This window comes from Bradysia coprophila (genome assembly GCF_014529535.1).
Source record: "Bradysia coprophila strain Holo2 chromosome X unlocalized genomic scaffold, BU_Bcop_v1 contig_20, whole genome shotgun sequence".
In the NCBI taxonomy this organism is placed as follows: domain Eukaryota; kingdom Metazoa; phylum Arthropoda; class Insecta; order Diptera; family Sciaridae; genus Bradysia; species Bradysia coprophila.
The window spans coordinates 3,962,200-3,981,662 of NW_023503307.1; the positions used below are offsets into that span (position 1 = coordinate 3,962,200).

Below are 19,463 nucleotides of genomic sequence, written 5' to 3' on the forward strand. Positions count from 1 at the left end.
CGAAACTGATTTTAACCAATTACACATGCACGAGTGTTTTGTGCAAGAACGGATGAAATATGAGAATTTCATTCGCTCACATATGAGGTGTTAGCGGGGGTGTTAGGTTTTAGTACAATAACGTCGAAATGTTTCTATATGGTTTGGTTCAACTCACCAAACTCAGGGACTATTTTTGGGAAAACATTTTCCAACATTTTCCGAGATTTTTATTGTTTCCATTAACTTTCCCAAACAATATTATTCGTAAAATTCTAAAAAATATGAGAAATTGTTTTCCCAAAAATGTTCCCTGTTCAACCTAACGTCGACTATCAGATCACTATCAGAATGAGGTTAAAAGTACCATTCACCCCAGTAAAACAAAAAAAACTCAGATTTTTATTGACTGAACTCTCTTGAATTTTATAGCTCAAACTGACAAATATATCGAAGATAAATTTTCACCGTTTTACAGAATTGTACATAAAGTATAAATGTCGTGCTAATGGTTTTCCATGAAACATTTTATTGCACATTACGTTGGAGAAAAATCAATAGGTTTTATTCATGATGTTTACGTTCTCAAAAATCAGTAACCGAAAATTCATAAAAAAAATATTTCACTTTTTGGAAAGTATCAAATATCACCCAATCTATACATAACATATCTGATGCGCATACAGAACAGTACACCTTTCCAAACTAAATTTAAGCCAACCAACCGATGACGTTATCCGTCTTTCACTTTTCGCATTATTTTGATTTAGATCAATAACCACTTCCATTTCAGCTATGAACATGACCAGTTACGCGAAATCCTCGAAACAGAAATCAAAATTCAATAGAATGTAACAAATGCAAGTGCTTAGACCGACATTTGTTCGGCAAATAATTCTAACGAAAAAATGGAAAATGAAATAAATTCAAGTGTGGTGTATTGTCGTCGTCCAAGTGTGAATCATGTACGCGGTTTGGAAAATTTAAAAAATCGTCGAATCAGTCGACGCCAAAGTGTCGGTTGTAACAGTGATATTAATGCTAGCATAAATAGCAATTCGACAGTGATGGGTGGTGGTCGAAACTATTATCAGCACAGTAATAAACATCGTGTTGCTGGTAGCGGTGAATCGACATGCTCGAAAAGCACAAAATCGACCACATCGTCCGGCACATCATGTACGGGTATTTCATGTAGTGATGATGGCGAATCGAGTACAACATCCGGTGAGCCAAATCTTCCATATCCCGGATTTCCAGAAATTGCTTTGAAATATTTGCCACAAGATGCCTGGCCGAGGAGTTGCTGTTTGAGTCTGATTACGAATCCATATCCTTTTCAAGCAATTTATAATTTAACAATTACCTTCAATTTTATTTAATATTCATAATTCACTAAAATTCCGGTTTATGGCATGCGGAAATGTGACACAACAATACATATAAACGAAACAACATATAGTCTGTACGCTATCTTCTCCAACCATCTATAATCTTCCATGTAAACCATGTAAAGACCATAAAGAGGAAGCGTAAGAAATTTACTTATCAAACCATAACCTCGCATGCGAAAATTAACTTACTAAAATCCTTGAACAAAAATTCCAATAGAATCTATAGAAATACTCTAGAAATACTAATAATAATGTCAGTGATGGGTTACTACAAAGGAAATTCCACTGGATAGTAACAAAATAACACTTGCAAGAAATCCGGTTCGAATAAAGGATGTTGCCAACTGTAGATGGCAAATCAATCAGACTCTCTTTTACTTACAATACGTGCGTGTCTAAAAAAAGAAAAGAAAAAAAAATGGAATATTCATTTTAACACATGTTGCTCGTCAAATACATGCCTCAGTATGTGCGTTATAATACACTAACTGAACCATTTATTTAATCGAAAATCGATAACCGATTTACAGAAATTACGTTCGATCAATTTTCCACTAATGTGATTTTTTTCTTTCTTTATCGGATGGCTATAATGTTTGGTGCATGTTACAATTTATTGCTCCGTAATTCTGGCATTATTTGGGTAGACAGCTATTTCTATTGTGAGGAAAAATAACTTTTTTTATTTGATTACGCTAGGTTTATGTGTGGAACGCACAATAAAAAGGTAAATGAATTGCATAGCATTTGTTCTAGAGAAGGATATGGGTTGAAATAGAAACATTGTGGCAAGTCATTTTTAATTATTTTATTTCAATCGCGATTCACCGCAGGTGTTTAGTTAGTCCCCGTAGGTTGAGGTGGCGCTAGCAATGCTTATCAAAGTATATCAGTTGGAATGTGAGATTTATCATTCACCGTTTGTGTAATATGCTTTCATCTCAGACCAAATACTAGCCACTCAGTATAGGCCATTTATACTTCAACAAGAAGACCCTTTAAACCCATCTACCCCTCTTCTTTTTATTTACTCATGTGACGTCGAATGCGCTGCATTTTGAATAGAGTGGAAAAGAAAGGAAAACTGCAAAAAAACAAACGTTATTCAAGTGAAAACGTTCGCAAAATATATTTTTATTTACTCTATGTGACCTCACTTGAGATTCCACATTCTAGCATAAAATACAGACTGAAGGGGAATGGTTTTATGGATGATATAATTACAGTTATATTGGTACTCGAAGTGTAATTGATTCTTTTTCGAGTGGCCCCTATAGAAATGGTTTTCATTCGTAATTCATTTAATATGCAAATCCATATTTTCCATTTCTATTACAAAAACAACTCACTCTGAATGAATTCAATGGTCGATTTTAATAAAAATTTCTATGATTTTTTTTTTGAAAGGTACACATAATCAATGAATTTATGTGTGAAGCGAGATGATGTGCATACGAATTAACTGAAATCAACTTTGCCACTGTAAACTAATGAAGATGTGCAAAAGGATAATCAGTGGAAATGTGGCCTTCTATCTATGTAAATAGGGGATATTCATTTCAACTTTATCACGAACTATTCCGTGAATTGTATCGTTCACAAAATTTTATAAATTTCAGTTTACTATCGCCTCAAAATCAATAGAAACATTCAGGTAACATTCTGCGTTAAATTCCTTTCAGTCAACACCGAACCGAAGTGTTCCCACTTTTTGATTAAGTTTCTATCCGTAAATATTTGTTAGATTTAGCATGTGCGATTTTAGGTATGTCTAGTTCAAGGCAATTTATTTTTAGTGAATAAAGTTTGTGGACTTTGTGGACAAGAACTTTCTAGGTCAGAGACAAAGTTAAAAATGTAATCAACGCAATTCATAATTCATGTCATCTGACTCGAGTCAGGTAAATTCTACTCGGAAGAGGCGTCAAAATCGGAATTTTAAGTAGAAGATGCCATGGGAGCATTTAGATTTCGAGTGCGTGATATGTCGAAAATATTTCATGATTTTTTCGGTTCAGTAATTTCAGAAAAATAATTTCTCAGTAACGGAACACCCACTGTGATTAGTACAAAAAGACAATGCTTGAAAAATTGATTTGCTAATTTAGCCAATTTTGGTAAATTTTGTAAAGTCTTAGCAAATTGTGGAAAATATTAGCAAAGTTAGCACATCAATTTTCGCGGTCCTGGATGAAATATTGCAACAAATGTTGCATATCAAACTTTTCTTGTGACTGTAGGTTACAGACTCATCGTTATTAACCCATTAACCTAGCTGCTGCTGCTTAAATATGAATGAGCAACCATGAAGTAATTCAACCATAAAACACATTACTGTTTCTTGATAAAATTAATTTTCCAATGTCAACGTTAGAGTTTCTAATTAAAGCACACTGCACAGGCATACATTGTTACACGTACAGAAAATACATATCTGCCCACAGTGTTAAACAATCATCCGCTCCTAAAGACCATTATTATAGACATAGCTACATACATGCAGACATAGAATTCTATTTGAACAAATTGTCGATGAAATCAAGAACACAGCATAAAAACAATAACACTAAAGCTAAAATTCTACTAATCCTGGACATTTGTACAGGCAATAATCAATTTTCCTTAATTAATTAAATACATGGTTCGAACGTGTGTCCATCCTAGTAATTTTGCTCAATTGTGTTACATTGGGAATGTATCAACCATGTGTTGACGATGCCTGTGTAACGAATAGATGTAAAATATTGCAGGTAAATTGGTATTATTTTGTTAATGGTTCGTTCTTAATGAAATAGATATAAGTTTCGTTATCGTGTACCACTCATTCATAGAATGTATTTAAGTTGGTTCCTTTTGGTTATACGTATATATGCTCCCGGTATTTGTACATGTTTAATATATATTTCATTAAATACGTATGGTCGGATGTGTATACATATATATACGTAGTATATTTCTGCTAAGTTGATGAAAATTTATGAGCTTGAGCCCCACGGCAAGAGGAAAATGTTTTTTTTCCCTGTACATACACAGTTGAGAATTTGAATGCTTCAGAGACTTATTTACCTGTGTGATATGGGTCTGGGTGTATAGAATTTGACAAATTGGCTGTCAGTCATTTCTAATACCGTACCATACACAAGAACTTTGCAAGGGTTCGAGCAACCGACTACAATCTGTATAAATACACCCATACACAGCGAATGGGAGAAATGAAAGATATTTTTATATAATCCATAAATGGTTGTCGGAGAATTGTTCTTATTAATTAAAATGAAAAATACCATCTTACATCCTGAAAATACCTCATCTACTACCCCCATCCATGCCGGAGTAAGAAATTCGAAGATTTCGAATGGGTAAATTGAAATGGTACGTGTATATGAGCATCGTACCATCGTATATACCTTTTACCTTTAACCACGATGGCAAACATTAAAATCGCATCAGCCAGTGTCTAAAAAATTTAAAACTTTTATACTGTTCAGTAAACTCTATAAAAGTTCGAAATGAAATGACAAGTCAATGACAACAAAGCGCGGCACTGGCAACCTCTGAAGAAAAATAAATTAAAAATGTATGACATCGACCCAGTCAAGTCTGTCTGAGTTTACCTTTTTTTTCGGGGAAAGTGTGGTACAGTATTTACATTGTGTAGTGTGGAATTTTAATACATACAAACATACATTGTGGTGGATTGGTTTTCCTTACTGGAAAACTGATAATTATTGGGAAAAGAATTTTGTACAGAGTAACATGATAAATAGCTTAATATCGATTTGTTCAAGTTAATGGAGAGAATTTGTAACGATTAATATTAAAGAGAAAATTTTTCGTATGAAATTTTGAACATTGTTCACAGTAAGTTTACTTTAGGAAGTGAGTTTGTCATAGCGATAATATAATTCAGATCGCTGACATTAATTCAATTATAAAAATGCAAATTTGATGGACTAACTTTTCCGGTTGAATTTCTTTTATTGAAGTTCGCAGTAATCCTATAAGGAATGATTTGAAAGCTTAAAAATACTTAGCAATTTTGACCGAATTTTGTTCAGGACGAACCTTATTGTTGTAGGTCGGAGTGTAATTAAAATGAAATAATGCAAAACATTTACAAATACGTCGGGGAGCATTCAATATATTTTTTTAAAAACAGAAACAGATCAGAAACGAGGGACAGGTAAACAAAGAAAATCTTGTGAATGCACTTTAGACATCCTTTGCAAAAAAAAGGAATTCTCAAAATTTGATATAAATTCAATGTAAAACTCGCAAAAAGAAACAAAAAAAATCGAGAAATCATATGTCTCTGCCAATCCAAGAGTTTTCTTTGCACAACCACAATTACGTTTACCTGCTCCTCCATTTGAAATATTAATTTTCTAAGATCTTAAGTAGTTATTTATGTATCTGGGCAATTGATTTTAGTAGATTTATTACGTTAAAACGCAAGCGAAGCGAGTGAGTGATAAACGTCAATAATCGAAGGCAGATACATTCAACAAACAACCTGCAAGGGGACGAAACCAAGAGAAAAATTTAGGAAATCTGTTATTTTCGTCCCCGCAGTATGTGTAAATTATTATAAACAATCACAGCAACAGCGTCACGAAATCCCAATTAAAATAAATGTTCTCCTCATTTCTTCTTTTTTCTTTCCCCGACGAACAGATTTTCGACGACATTATATTCGCGTTCTTTTCATTAGAAATGACAATCAAAATGATGGCAATGGGGATGTGGGGTAAAAACACCTATCTGGCTGATTCATGGAATCGTTTGGATTTTTTCATTGTTTGTAGCGGTGCATTTGAATATTGTCTTCACATGGAAAATTTAAATTTAACAGCAATCAGAACAATACGGGTACTACGCCCGTTGAGAGCTATAAATCGCATTCCAAGTACGTGTGGTTTTTGCGTAATTTGTATATTATGGAATAAATTATTAGAATTATTAGTGTACAGTTGTTGACGGTGGAAATGGTTTACGATATTTGTTTTCCTGTTTTTGATGTTTTGCTGAAATTCCATAAATGAATAAAATTGTCAACCTTTCTAATTAATTATGGCTTCGCTGGATGGTGACTGAATGAATACATACCGAAAATCATGCCAATAAAATTATGAAATTAAAGTAATTATGTAATTAAAGCAGAACGTCAGTATTGTAATTGCAAAACATGAGAATAGACCTTGGCCCTTTCACGATTGATAATCGTTACTCGATTCACTATACTTTCATTTAGAATTAAGTGAGGAAATTGGCCTAGGCCCTTCCAAGATTGAGAGATTGACACTGAATTCACAATATATTTTCATAAAGAATTAAGTGAGAAAATAAGTCTGGACTCTCCATAAAGGCTAATTTAAAAAATAAACATTTTTTGCTAGAAAACACAAATTTAGGCCATTGAAAGAGAGACAAATAATTTACTGTGATAAATAAAACAAGACAGAAAAAATTAAAAGATATTTTGTCGACATACAAACAGATTGTAACATTGATAATGATGATATAAATGTCGGTACCCTTAACCCCCTTAACCCTCTGATGGCATCAATTAAAAATGATAAGAAAGCTCATTATTTATTGAAAGTCTAAATCACCCACCGATAATAATCCATTTCGCAACGACAACAACAATGACCGTTAAGATAACAAGGCTTTTTTTTTAAATGGTTGTAATTTAAAACAAATAAAAATTTATTTTATTCGCGATAAAAAAAAGGTATGCGAATTTTGGTAATGTTGCTGTTGGATACGCTCCCTATGCTTGGCAACGTGTTGCTGTTATGCTTTTTTGTATTTTTTATATTCGGAATAGTTGGAGTTCAATTGTGGGAAGGCATATTGAGACAAAGATGTGTTTTACAATTACCCGATCACGTGATCCCACCCAGGTGAGTCTGTTTATTCTACAATCAATGTGAAACGAAATTCAATATTTTCGAGCGAATTTATACAGAAAGGAAATAAACTTTCTTTTTGCATGTGTTTTTTTTAGTAAAAAAAATATTTTTAATTCTTTGATATAACCTGATCCAAATTTTATTTCTTTTTTGAAAAGAATTTTTTTAAATTGTAATAATGCTAGCTTATCTGAGTTAACAAACATTTTTTTATCATTAGCAGTAGTGTACTGCCATTTTGCACTGTTGTTTTACCCAATAAAATCCGTAAAAGAACTTGTAATATTTCGTAATAAACTTTATTGTGGGACTCGTTTGCAAGATATTTTCGTTTACTTTTGTTATTTTTCTGTTGGAGAATTAATTAATTGCGTCTCTCACTTTAAATTTTGTTACAAAATTCTTTTACACATAATAACATGCAACAGATAATGCTAGTACCAATAAAAAATAATATTTTATCGAATCCATGCTAATAATACAACAATAAAAAACATTATACCCTAAAAGCCATATCATGTAGAATAGAACACATAGATCCTCCCCACCAAACAAATCCAAACGAATATTATATGAGTAAATGTTTTCTTTTCTTTATTTTGGTTTGACAAAGAGTTTTTGTTATTATAAACAATTTTGGTTGAAAAAAAAAACATTTTTAATTTTCGAAATTAATTTTCTTAATCTTTTCAATCATTTTCATCCAACCCACAAACACACCTTGGATTTTAATTGCAGGGGACTGCCAGACGAGTACAGAGTTCGAGTCCGTGTCAATTCGTAAGATTCATTACATTTAAACAAAAAAATACAAAAAAAAAATTAAGAAAACCAAAAAAAGAACTTTATTTTAAATGTTTTGTTTTGGAAAATCTGGAAATTTAATTTATGATTTTTATAAAAAATTTTCTTTTAATAATTTTGTTTCTCTCATGAAATTAGAACAACAACAAAAAAAAATGCAAAAATTTAATGTGTGACTTTTGGATTTCACTTCACTTTGTGTTTTCTTTCTTTTTATACATTTTTTCCTTCTCATTTTGAAATCGGTGTGTTTATCATTTTCGTTTTTTCTTTCTTTCTTCATCAAAAAAAAACCAACTCCTTTTGTCAGTCAAGTTTTTGCATATAATTATATAACTTTCCTAATTGTTCACATATGTAATTTTCCGTCTAATTTTGTTTTCGTCTTCCGTTTGTTTACACTTAATTTAAACAAATTAAATGTTTATGTGTATACACTTTTCGAAAGGAGAATTTATTACAAAATAAACAAAACAAAAGTACTGTTACACCATTAATATATATACTAAAGTCGGATTATATATTCATTTTATTCTTGAATTCGTCCAGTTAAAAATGTACAAAATAAAACAGCCAATTTAGAACCTTCGTCATGCTTCTGTACAAGCGAGAATGTTATAACTTTTGCTCTTGGATTTTTTTAAACAGTTCTGCTAGTTATCCACTTAAAATGCATGGTATTTATACAAAATGTTACATAACCAACAATAATCGCTTGACTAAACAAATTTTTTATTTTTTTTTTGTTTCGACATATCTAAATAACAAGAAAAGAACAACGATCAGAATTAAGAATATTCGAAGCATGACCGTCAAAATTTACACCAAAATTGAGTTGAATCATGAGCAAAATTCTCGGATAAATTTCCTACATCAACCAATATACAACCGAAAATAGTTCTTTTCCTAACTCATGTTTTTTCAAGACATTTTATTTTTTTTTTGAGCAAATGAGAGGCTTCCAGCGAGTTCTGGAATCGAATTTGCTGAAAAAAACCTTTTAGCATGCGATAGGAACAACGTTTTGTTTATAGAGTGTGCCGGAAATGAGCGACAAAGTCACTATATTCCAACACTAAACAAACAAATAAAGTTCCTCAACAAAAAAATCAAATAAATAAATTTCAGAATGAAGTCATAAAAATTTGTTGTTTAAAAATTAATATCCTGCTAATAGCAACAGGTTACACAACAAAAGCCAGCGACGAAGAATATAATTTGTTGAGGCTAAAAACACAAGCACATACATCGGGTATGAGTGTTCATGTTCATATCGTTTATCGAACACGCACTGGATAAACTACCCTGTTGTGTGTTGGATGAAATTACACATTTTACGATTGTGTGGTTTGATTGAATGTCTGCCTAGACATTAATATAACTAATTTTACTAGTGATTTTCAAGTGAGAAACAATTAAGCTCTCAATGACTATTACCATGTTTAGTTACGAAATGGGTTTACTTCGAGCAATTTAGATATATATGCTGCCACGAACCAGAGTGGCTAGCTTAGCAAAACAGACATATTGTTTTTGATAAGTCGATTATCTCTTACTGACTCGTAAGACAACCGAAGAAAAAAGGTGCATGTTTACACAAAGACATCCTAATTACATTGAAGGGAAAATGAGCATTGCGTTTTATTGGTCGGTTAACTATTGGAGTTTATACAACGCTGCCATTCTATGTTATCCTTTTTACCCAGGCATTTGATTTTACAACTTAAAATATCACAAATACACCCTTCGTCTACTGAAACATTTAAATTGTGATACCGTACGCAAATATCAATTTCAATTCGAAAAATAATATTTTGAATCGAGAATAAATTTAATTTATATGCAAAATAGTATACTCCATATTTTGATCAAGTTGGGATTATAATATTTTCTTGAAACATAAACTCCAATTCAAATTGATTCGAAATTGAGTTCACCGTATAAAGGTACACACAGTTTTAACAATATATTTTCAACTGTACTAAACTCTTACCTTGGTCGTTCTCCTCTTTTTTTGTGACTTTCTTCATTTGGTGTAAATTGAGGAAAAGATGGCTGAGATAAAAGAGAATTGTTTTGAAAAAGAATATTAATCTCATTGTTAACATCAGTCGGTGAAATACCTGAAGAAACCTCATACTTTGGAACTAAGTTTACTTATGCTTTCATTCAATTAAAAAAGCAATTAAAATTCAAGCGGAGCGAGCTACACTCATTCTAAGGTCCATCACATTGATTCGTACTTTCCTTTTTTTTGGAATAATCTGATTCCTATCGTTGTCCAATAACATATTAATTCTGTCACATTAAACCTATTTCGGTGCTCCGACACAAATATGCTTCCGTTCAACAATGGGACTTTTTTTAAAGATCAAACCGCTCCAGAAATAAATGCAATCCCGTGTTTTGAACTGCCATAAAAATTTGATGTCTTTATGCCATTTATTTGCGCACAAAAAATGTTCTAATTTCTGAAATACTTTGGCAGCTGACATTAACGAATTTTCCTAAACTTTTTATGGTAAATAATTGGCTATTTACGGGTAAATATTCTTCCCATAAAAAAGTTTGAGTAGATTTACATATCTAATGAAAACTCAGAGTGATTAGTAATTTGGTTAAAAATGTGGATATCTACCTTGTACTGTCGAAAATATCATTTGTTGTCGACATTGACGACAAAAGTAAGTAATGAGCTTGAGTCCGTTGTCTTGTATGGCACATGTTAAGAAAAAACAAATGAAATAAAAGATTTTCAATCAATCTGATGAAAATAATTGGATCAAATCAAATACCTGATTCGATAAATATTCCGATGATAATACGTTTTCATTGCTTTCCGTCTGTCAAAGATTAACAATGAGATTCGTACGATTCGTAATTCACAATGCCATTAGCATAACCGAAAATTCAGTACTTAAACACAGTTCCACATTAGAGTAAAATCGCTTCACTTGCTTTGCTTATTTACGAAATCTTTTCGACTATACAAGGTCTGGGAATTTAATAACGCAGCATTTTCATCGTATTCTTCTTCCGTATTTATTCATGATTCTGTGTTTATTCCATATTTTATATCGTAAGTACACAAACTGAAACGTTCACCCTTCTCCCCATCTACGATTCGTTCACCTAAAAATATGATTACACATTTATAGCAATATCCATGTTCATGGTGATGATTTAACAGCGCGCCTTCGCCTTAAAATAAATGATAACTCACGAAACTGATATTTAGAGACTATACTCGTCACGTCATATCATTTGATGATGAAAATGAAAATGTTTATTTCGGTTAAACTGAATGTTTTCCTTGTCGACTTTGGGTGTCTCAAAATTAATTCGATAAATCAAAAAAAATACTGTCTGCATCTATTGAATAGCAGTAGAACGGGATTGACGGGGTGGGGCTTCAGAGCATTTTGGTTGTAAAATATGAAATGTGTGTAAAAAGTGTCAAGCTGTTTTTTTTGTCCCCCGAAGATTGATGCTTGAAACATAATTCGTCTAAATTGCAAAACGTTATTTGACAAAATATCAAAGAAATGTGTTTGGTTTCGATTTGATATCAAGGAAAAAGGGAGAAAATACACTTTAAATAACATATATGAAAATGTAGTTCTTAGGTTCCCGGATATTGATTTCGTTTGCCAATGGAATATTTTCAGGAATATGATTTTAGAGTGGGTTGGTTCCATCAGCGGATCACATATTTCATATAAATGTGTAGACGACAACCTATCATCAATTTAAATTTAAAAGGTTAATAGAGTCACAGAATGTTGTGAAGCGGTAGCAGTTGGATCAACTGATGCGTGTTTCAGACAGAGAGACTAATTCGACGCACTGTGCGTTCTTCATTTCATTTTTGTGGGACATTCAACGTGAATCAAGACCAGTTCTTTACATACCTGTTTTGAACGATTATTGGACTCCGGACGGAGTGAGAACTATATGTCAAATTGCCTCACATCATCCGTTCAAAGCAGATACGTATACAACTTTATAACCTGCCCCTGCGAAAAATTGCCTTTACACGACAGTTTACCACTGCGAAAACGATCCATTACATGAACAATATTTTCGGTTCATTTTCCTTTGTGAAAACCGGTTTTCGCTTGAAGCAGGCAATAAACCAGAAAACCTCAATTCGAGAAATGGCCTCGCAAACTCACTCGTGTGCTTTGAAGTAACCTGATTCGGAAACTGTAACCGAAGTTTGATGCTCAAGAAACACACTTTATCGCAGCAAATTGCTGCCTCATGTAATGAATTACTGTTACATGCAGAGAGACGAAAACAAAACAAATTAATAAATTATAAATGTCTTCATTTCCGTCCCCGCATGTGAATTATATTCCCACATTTCCAGCCGTCGCACCTATAATTGTCCTTAATAATATTCAAAATTTACATACTTTCTTATTTGCAATGTCACTTATTGAATCAAACATATCGTATTTGTGTTAAGCTGTTTTGTATTGTTTCGATCCACTACTGAATTATAAATACCATCGAATGTTGTTAGTTACAATTCAATTATTAATATGGCGTTTCTGTTTGGTTTGTGATGCATAAAATGAGCAGTAAAATTAGATTCAGTTCAACGTTAGGTTGATGTAAGTTGACCTCATTGTTGATTCTGTTTGTATTATCCGTAATAGATAAATTGACTCGTTTAAAAAACACTTTTATAAGTAAAACTCAATTATGACAAAAATTTTCCGTCGGTGTGGAATTCCGTGTGGAATTTTCACTTTAAAAACAAATGAGGCTCACAATTAATGTAACAATTTTGTATCATCATTACTCGCCAACTGTAGCGGATTTTTTTTTTTCGACCAGGAATTAAATGTAATGGCTAAACATAACCGAAACCTGATTTGTATGTTTGTTCTACAGCTTTGTTGCCGAATAATAATGTCTTGTTCAGTAAATATTGATTCATATCAATATTTCTCGTCATGATAATAAACGAAAATCAACTTGAAAAGATTTTTTGTTTGAATTCGCCTCTGGCGACCAAAAGTGGACTTATTATTCTGGTTGCTAGTCGCCCCCGGTGAGGTTTTCATTTAGTAACCCCTATTACACAAATTAAAGGAGCTTTGAAAAGACTTTTAATTTGTCTATATAAACGACTGTTGCTCCGCGTCTTATACCATATTAGTATACTAAAACCGTCAGACTGTCACACCGAAAACAGGTACGAAATAGTATTTGGTGCACCAGACAACTGAAATACGACATATTTTGCCATGATTTTTTGTTATGAAATGTCAGGTTTTTCCCGAACGATATAGCGTGCGGAAAAGAATCATTTCTTTACGATTTAAATCAAATGGAAAATGAATTTTTCCATGACTATTGAACAAATTTAATATGGTGAATGTGAAGTTTTAATTTTTTCAAGTAAATTGATGTGTTTTGTCTATTTCAGTTGTCCGGTGTACAAAACATTGTTCGTACCTCGGTTTGGTGCTGAAAAAATCGTCATTTACTGTCTTGGTACGAAAAATACTATTTTCTCAACGAAAAATCATGGCAAAATATGTCGTATTTGAGTTGTCGATGCACAATAGTACATTCACCATATTAAATTTCTTCAGTCGAATAGTCATGGAAAAATTCATTCAAAACCGTTCTCACACGATAAATCGTAAAGAAATGAAATTTTTTCCCGCACGATATATCGTTCGGGAAAACCTGACTTTTCATAACAAAATATCATGGCAAAATATGTCGTATTTCAGTTGTGGAGCGCACAAAAACGTTTATCATAACTAGTTTTGAAATACCGCGATTTCGTCGCGTATTTCTGGCATCGTTTAGGACAAATGTTGCTCCTAACTTACGTTGAAAGGCTTTTTTTTAGCGAATTAGAGGTTTACAGCAAGAGTCGGAGGCGAGTATTCGTTAGGGAAATGACTGTTCTATGTATGATGAGCGCTTTTAGTTTGCCAGGAAGATATAGGACAACATCTAGAAGAGTAAACTGCATTGAATCATATGAAAATATCTGTCGGTTTTAATGGCTAATTTTGGAGAAGCTTTAGCCAGCCCTGTATATGTAAATGAAAATATGCAACGGCCCCTCAAAAGACTCTACATGACTTTGCCTAAACTAACCTGGATCAAAATCGATTGTGGTTTTTAACATTGAGACATAGTTTGCAGTTTCGTTTTCTACGACTAATCAAAGATCCGATTGCACTAGTCGTTCTTTTCTTGATTGAATTCTGCATAAGGCGAGGTAATTAATGAAATTGAAAAAAAAAATCCGTCTCACGCGACAACCCACTGCATAATAAACTTAAAAAAAAAACAATTTCAATTTCAACTGTATTTTGAAGTTTTTTCATTAGTTCGCGAAGTGAACATTGAACAAAGTAAAAACTAATTTTCGCTTTAGATTTTCTATTATACAAAGTCATTAAAGTTTATATAAATATATCTATCGAGAATAAACCAAATAATTTACACTATTAGTGAAAAGCTTGAGTTGAGTATAACACAAAAGTTGTGATTATATATTTAAGGAAGTGATGGTATAAGAGTATTTGAATGACTACGACTACACTCTGAGTGAAAGAGAACATTTTATTTGGTTCAGCTTCTATATTGTATTCTAATGTATTTAAAATCATTTTCATCATTCAGCACATAGAAGTTTCAAAGTCCTTAAAGAATATAAAATGTGTTCCGGAATAATTTCTTCTTTTCTTTTTATTATAATTCCACCCTTAATTCGTTTCACTTTTCAAGGACTAATTACTTTTTAAAACGAAAACCAACCAAATATTTTATTTCAAAAGGGCTTATAATATTTCACTTCCATTCACAAGTTGTCACATTATAACACTCTGCTTTTTCTATACTTTTTCTGTATAAAAAAACATTTCAAATAAATAGGCAAACAACAACTGTTCCACTCCCCCATTTTGAAAGTGTTTCACTGGGTGTTTCGTTTATATATTCGAGGATGGAATTTGCCGGAATTTGCTTAATAATATTCGAATTGCATACTCGAATACCTATATCAGAACGCGAAATGCATGAACTTATCCATGAATAGATTCAAAATCGAATCGGTATCACATTTGAAGTCGATAGTATTAATTAAAGATGTGCGATGGATTTTAATTTGATTTGTATCTGAAGGTAAATCGTTCGACTTTAACAGTTGAAATGGAAAAACATTTATTTGAGTAATTCAAATTGTATGACTTGAACACATGAATATTGATTTATATTGGGACACATTCTGCAGAAACTATAAAAAGGATTTGATAACATGAAGATATTAAATAGTTTCTGATTTATAGATTTATATGAATCGTTCATGAATATATTGGACATAACGGGATTCTATTTAAGCACAAGTGTGCCATACCGAAAATATTTGGATAGCTCATGAATTTATCGTGCAGCAACATAACATTGACTTATCGTTTAGGAAATTCCAACAAATTAAGGTTGTTGAATCAGGGATTATTTTTGGTAAAACATTTTCCATACTATATCAAGTTTTCCGAAATTTTCCGATTATTCCCTAATTTTCCCAAGTTTTATTTTAGGAAACACGTTGGAAATTATGAGAAAATTTGGGAAACTGTTTGAACTGTTTCGGAAAAATAATACCCTTTTCCTACGCTTTACGACTATTTCGTCATACCGTCTATAGAATTTCGAGTGCGATGTACTACATGTCCACTAGTGCGGTAAAATCATTTTTGAAAAATTTTGACGTTACCTACATCAATACACTTTGCTCGATAGTATTGATTTTATATTTGCAACGAGATCGTGCTCTTTTATGGGTATCGGGTAATCTGGCACACGGTGCCAAAAGAACGCACTTTCAAACTACGTAAAAGGTGAACTCGCACGCGCAAGGTTATTGCTGCAAATAATTTTTAGCCATGTCATCGACTTTTACAAAATTTTGGTATCGAAAAATCGCGTGCGAGTTCACCTTTTACGTAGTTGAAAAATGCGTTCTTTTAGTACTGTGTGCCAAATTACCCAACGCCGTTTTATGCAATCGTTGAGTTTTTAAAACTCGTCTTTGGCTCGCATTCGCCATTTCGCATCCAGTGCATAAAGCAACTCCCACTGCGTGTAATACGTAAATCTTTTCCACGATGTGCGACTGATATTGAATACTACATTTGGAAGGCAAATAACTATTATACTTTCGTGCTGATAGAATTTGAAGTCTGCCTGCATTTTTGTAAAAGTATTGCGAAGGCGCAATGTTGGTCTATACACCTCCATATAAATCTCCACTCCATCTTTGCTATTTGAAGGGTTTTAGATTTCAAACTTTCTGAATATATGCATAAAGCGAAGAAGTTAATTGTACCCTCTCATCCTAAAAGCTTTCAAAACTCCTCGACTCGGTATGCTAAACTTGTTGGTTTTATCACTGACTCATAAAACATGAAATGCATCTAACTGCAGAACAAACTGAAATAAGTTCCCCAAATTTTCTCTTTTTTTAAACATTATTATCTCCCACATTTCGAAACAATGTGTGTTATAGTCATCAATCTTCTTAAAGAAACTTTGCTCCATATCAATAACAACGCTATGTATTAGTTAAATATGAACTGTGTAGATCAACCATAGTTCCAAAATTACACCCAGGATGATAATAAAACCCCAATTAAAATTGTAAGAATTGAAATATTCACCAAGCTTTTATTCATTGAATTCATTAACCAATTCTTTTTGGATTCTCTTTTTTTGGAAATTACTGATGCGAAATGCAAACAATTTTATCTTTGCACAAAGAATTTCTATAAATCCATCCATTCTGTACAGCTGTTTCCGGTAAAATATAGTAATTACCAGTCAGAGATGAATCATTGTACACCGTACATAAAGCTGCATAAACTGATTATTTGTTACGAGAGAGTTTCTTCATCGTAAAGTTTGAATATATACCCGTAATGTTGCTTAATTCAAGAGTTTCTGTGAACGTCAGACCGCAACAAAACATCCACATTTTTATTTCAATTCAATAAGATTGGAAAGATTTAGATTTTGCTCTAAGCTACAAAATTGGCTGAAATACACTGAACTCAAAGTGACCGAAGATTCGTATAAGAAGAAGACTAATTTCTTATGTAACAGATCGGATAACGCTAGCGTTTTGCTAACACAATTGAATAATATATAATGACAACACGGCGTATCCCACTTTTTGTATTAGACCAAACACTTCGCGTATATATATGTAGCTTTACGGGATATATAGTAAACATTTCCATAATAACATAGAACCCAACCAGACGACCACAGAATTGAATCATGTTTTAAACAAATTTCAAAATCTTATGTAGATGATTATATACACGAATATTTTCAAGAACATTTAGCAGAATATGCTAAGACATTTACCAGGCACACTGGGCACACCCACATTGCTCGATAATAATTTACGGTTTGCAGAGTCGAGAGTTTCTATAATGAACTAATTCATTTAGATGCAGCACTGTGGTTGATGTTGTATTTTAAGAGATTGATTATAAGTTGTGTAATTATAATTTCTCTTCATTATTATTTACTTTAATGATCAAACTGATATTTTCAGTGTTGCAATTCTTTTCGAAATGCTATCGATTGTAATTATTAACGCAACCAGATTTATTACAATGTCTTCAAGTAGATTTTATCGTAATTAATGATTCCGTTGTATTTTCTAGTGTTTCCTTTTACTACGAATTCTCCAAAGAACAAGATTACATCTGCTCTCGTCCGGAAGATTCGGGTATGCATCTGTGTTCCGAGCTTCCTCAGTACAGAGTTGGCGCTATGCTATGTAACGGTAAGTATTTTTCTATAATATACCGATGACATGAAGAACGATATTTCAGGATGTGAGTTAGGTTCGTTTCTTTTGAAAGAGATAATAGATTTCTCAAATAAAGATGTTGACAGATAGTTGCACACACAATAAACTGGGCTACCAGTAAGAGACTATTAGAAACAGAGACTATTCTTGGGAAATATATTTTGGTAAATTTCACTCATTTTCCGGAATTTTCTTTAATTTTCCCGTTCCATTTTAAATTTGAAAAAATATAGGAGAATTCACGAAAATAGTGGCATGTTGCCCTGAATCATTGGAGAACATTCTCCCATATTATCCCAAATTTTTCTGAATTTACCTACAACTTTTTAGACGTTCCCAAAAATATTTTTTCGGAAAAATTAGGAAATCCAGGAAAATGTTGGAAAGTTCAAGAAAATATGACAAATTGATTTCCTACAAATAGTCACTGATATGAATCACTACTACGTTGGCCCCAATCACCCCTTCGGACAGAGATGTGTGGAAAATAATTTTCTTCCAGATTTTGATATAAACAACAATAGCTGATGGAGACAATTGCGCTTGTATTTTCAACTCACACCACCGACCTCATCGACAACCAACCTTCTTTAATTTTTCGTCAGCAGAAATTCCAAAATTTCAATATTGTTACCTAGGGAATTGATCACGAACAATAATTTACAGAAAATTCTACGCTTATACGACTGAAATTGAACATTTATGACTTGTTGTTCACTTGTTGTATTTATACCTACAAGGTGGTGCTCTCGTTCAAATTCTATTTTATCTACAGAGCTTATTCACAATTACTTTGCATAATCGAATCGTTCGGTTCAATTAAACTGAAAATGTTCCCTTTGATTACTAAAGCAGAATTTCAATTAAAATTGACTTTTCCATTTCACATTTTCAATTTGCATTCTAAATTAGAAATTAGCATTAATTACCGCCTCAAAAAAATCCTGTAAAATCATTTTTTTTTCCAATTTTCCATTTTATATTTCAATTTTCTCTAAATTTGCTGTTTTTCCCGTATTTTTTCAGCATCTGCACAAACATTTTCCCCAAACCATCCCACTAACACATCATGTGTTAATTGGAACCAATACTACACAAATTGCACTCAGCTCGGTGGAAATCCGTTCCAAGGGACTATCTCTTTTGACAATATTGGCATGGCATGGGTGGCTATATTTCTGGTATGTAATTTTTTGCACATATATTTTGTTCAAACGTTAGAACTGATAAATCATGACCCGTATATGTATCCACACATTATATTATCTGTGAAGCAAAAGGTAAATCGATTTTTTTTTTTAAATTTAAAAGGTAATCTCGTTAGAGGGTTGGACCGATATAATGTACTATGTTCAGGTAATGGTATTCGTATATTGTTGACAAATTTAATAGAATGCTCTCATTCAGGATGCACATAGCTTTTGGGATTGGATCTATTTCGTGCTGCTTATTGTTGTGAGTAACAAAATAGAATATGCGGAAAAAAAATCATTCCGAAAAGAATCCCATTTT

General features: G+C 32.5%; 1 protein-coding gene across 5 annotated transcripts in view; it reads left to right on the plus strand.

Moving 5' to 3' along the window:
- LOC119068954 (voltage-dependent T-type calcium channel subunit alpha-1G) overlaps nt 1-19,463 on the plus strand; it is a 73,121-nt gene that overhangs the window by 23,029 nt on the left and 30,629 nt on the right. For 3 of the 5 annotated variants that reach the window (XM_037172822.1, XM_037172819.1, XM_037172821.1), the window contains exons 2-9: nt 773-1,309; nt 4,012-4,123; nt 6,048-6,279; nt 7,108-7,279; nt 17,803-17,924; nt 18,978-19,132; nt 19,263-19,307; nt 19,359-19,406. In XM_037172822.1, coding sequence (XP_037028717.1) covers nt 888-1,309; nt 4,012-4,123; nt 6,048-6,279; nt 7,108-7,279; nt 17,803-17,924; nt 18,978-19,132; nt 19,263-19,307; nt 19,359-19,406 — 1,308 coding nt within the window. In that variant the 5' untranslated portion in view covers nt 773-887. Of the gene's footprint in view, nt 1-772; nt 1,310-4,011; nt 4,124-6,047; nt 6,280-7,107; nt 7,280-8,026; nt 8,069-17,802; nt 17,925-18,977; nt 19,133-19,262; nt 19,308-19,358; nt 19,407-19,463 lie in introns of all 5 variants that reach the window. The other 2 variants (XM_037172820.1, XM_037172818.1) reach the window with 1 other exon arrangement.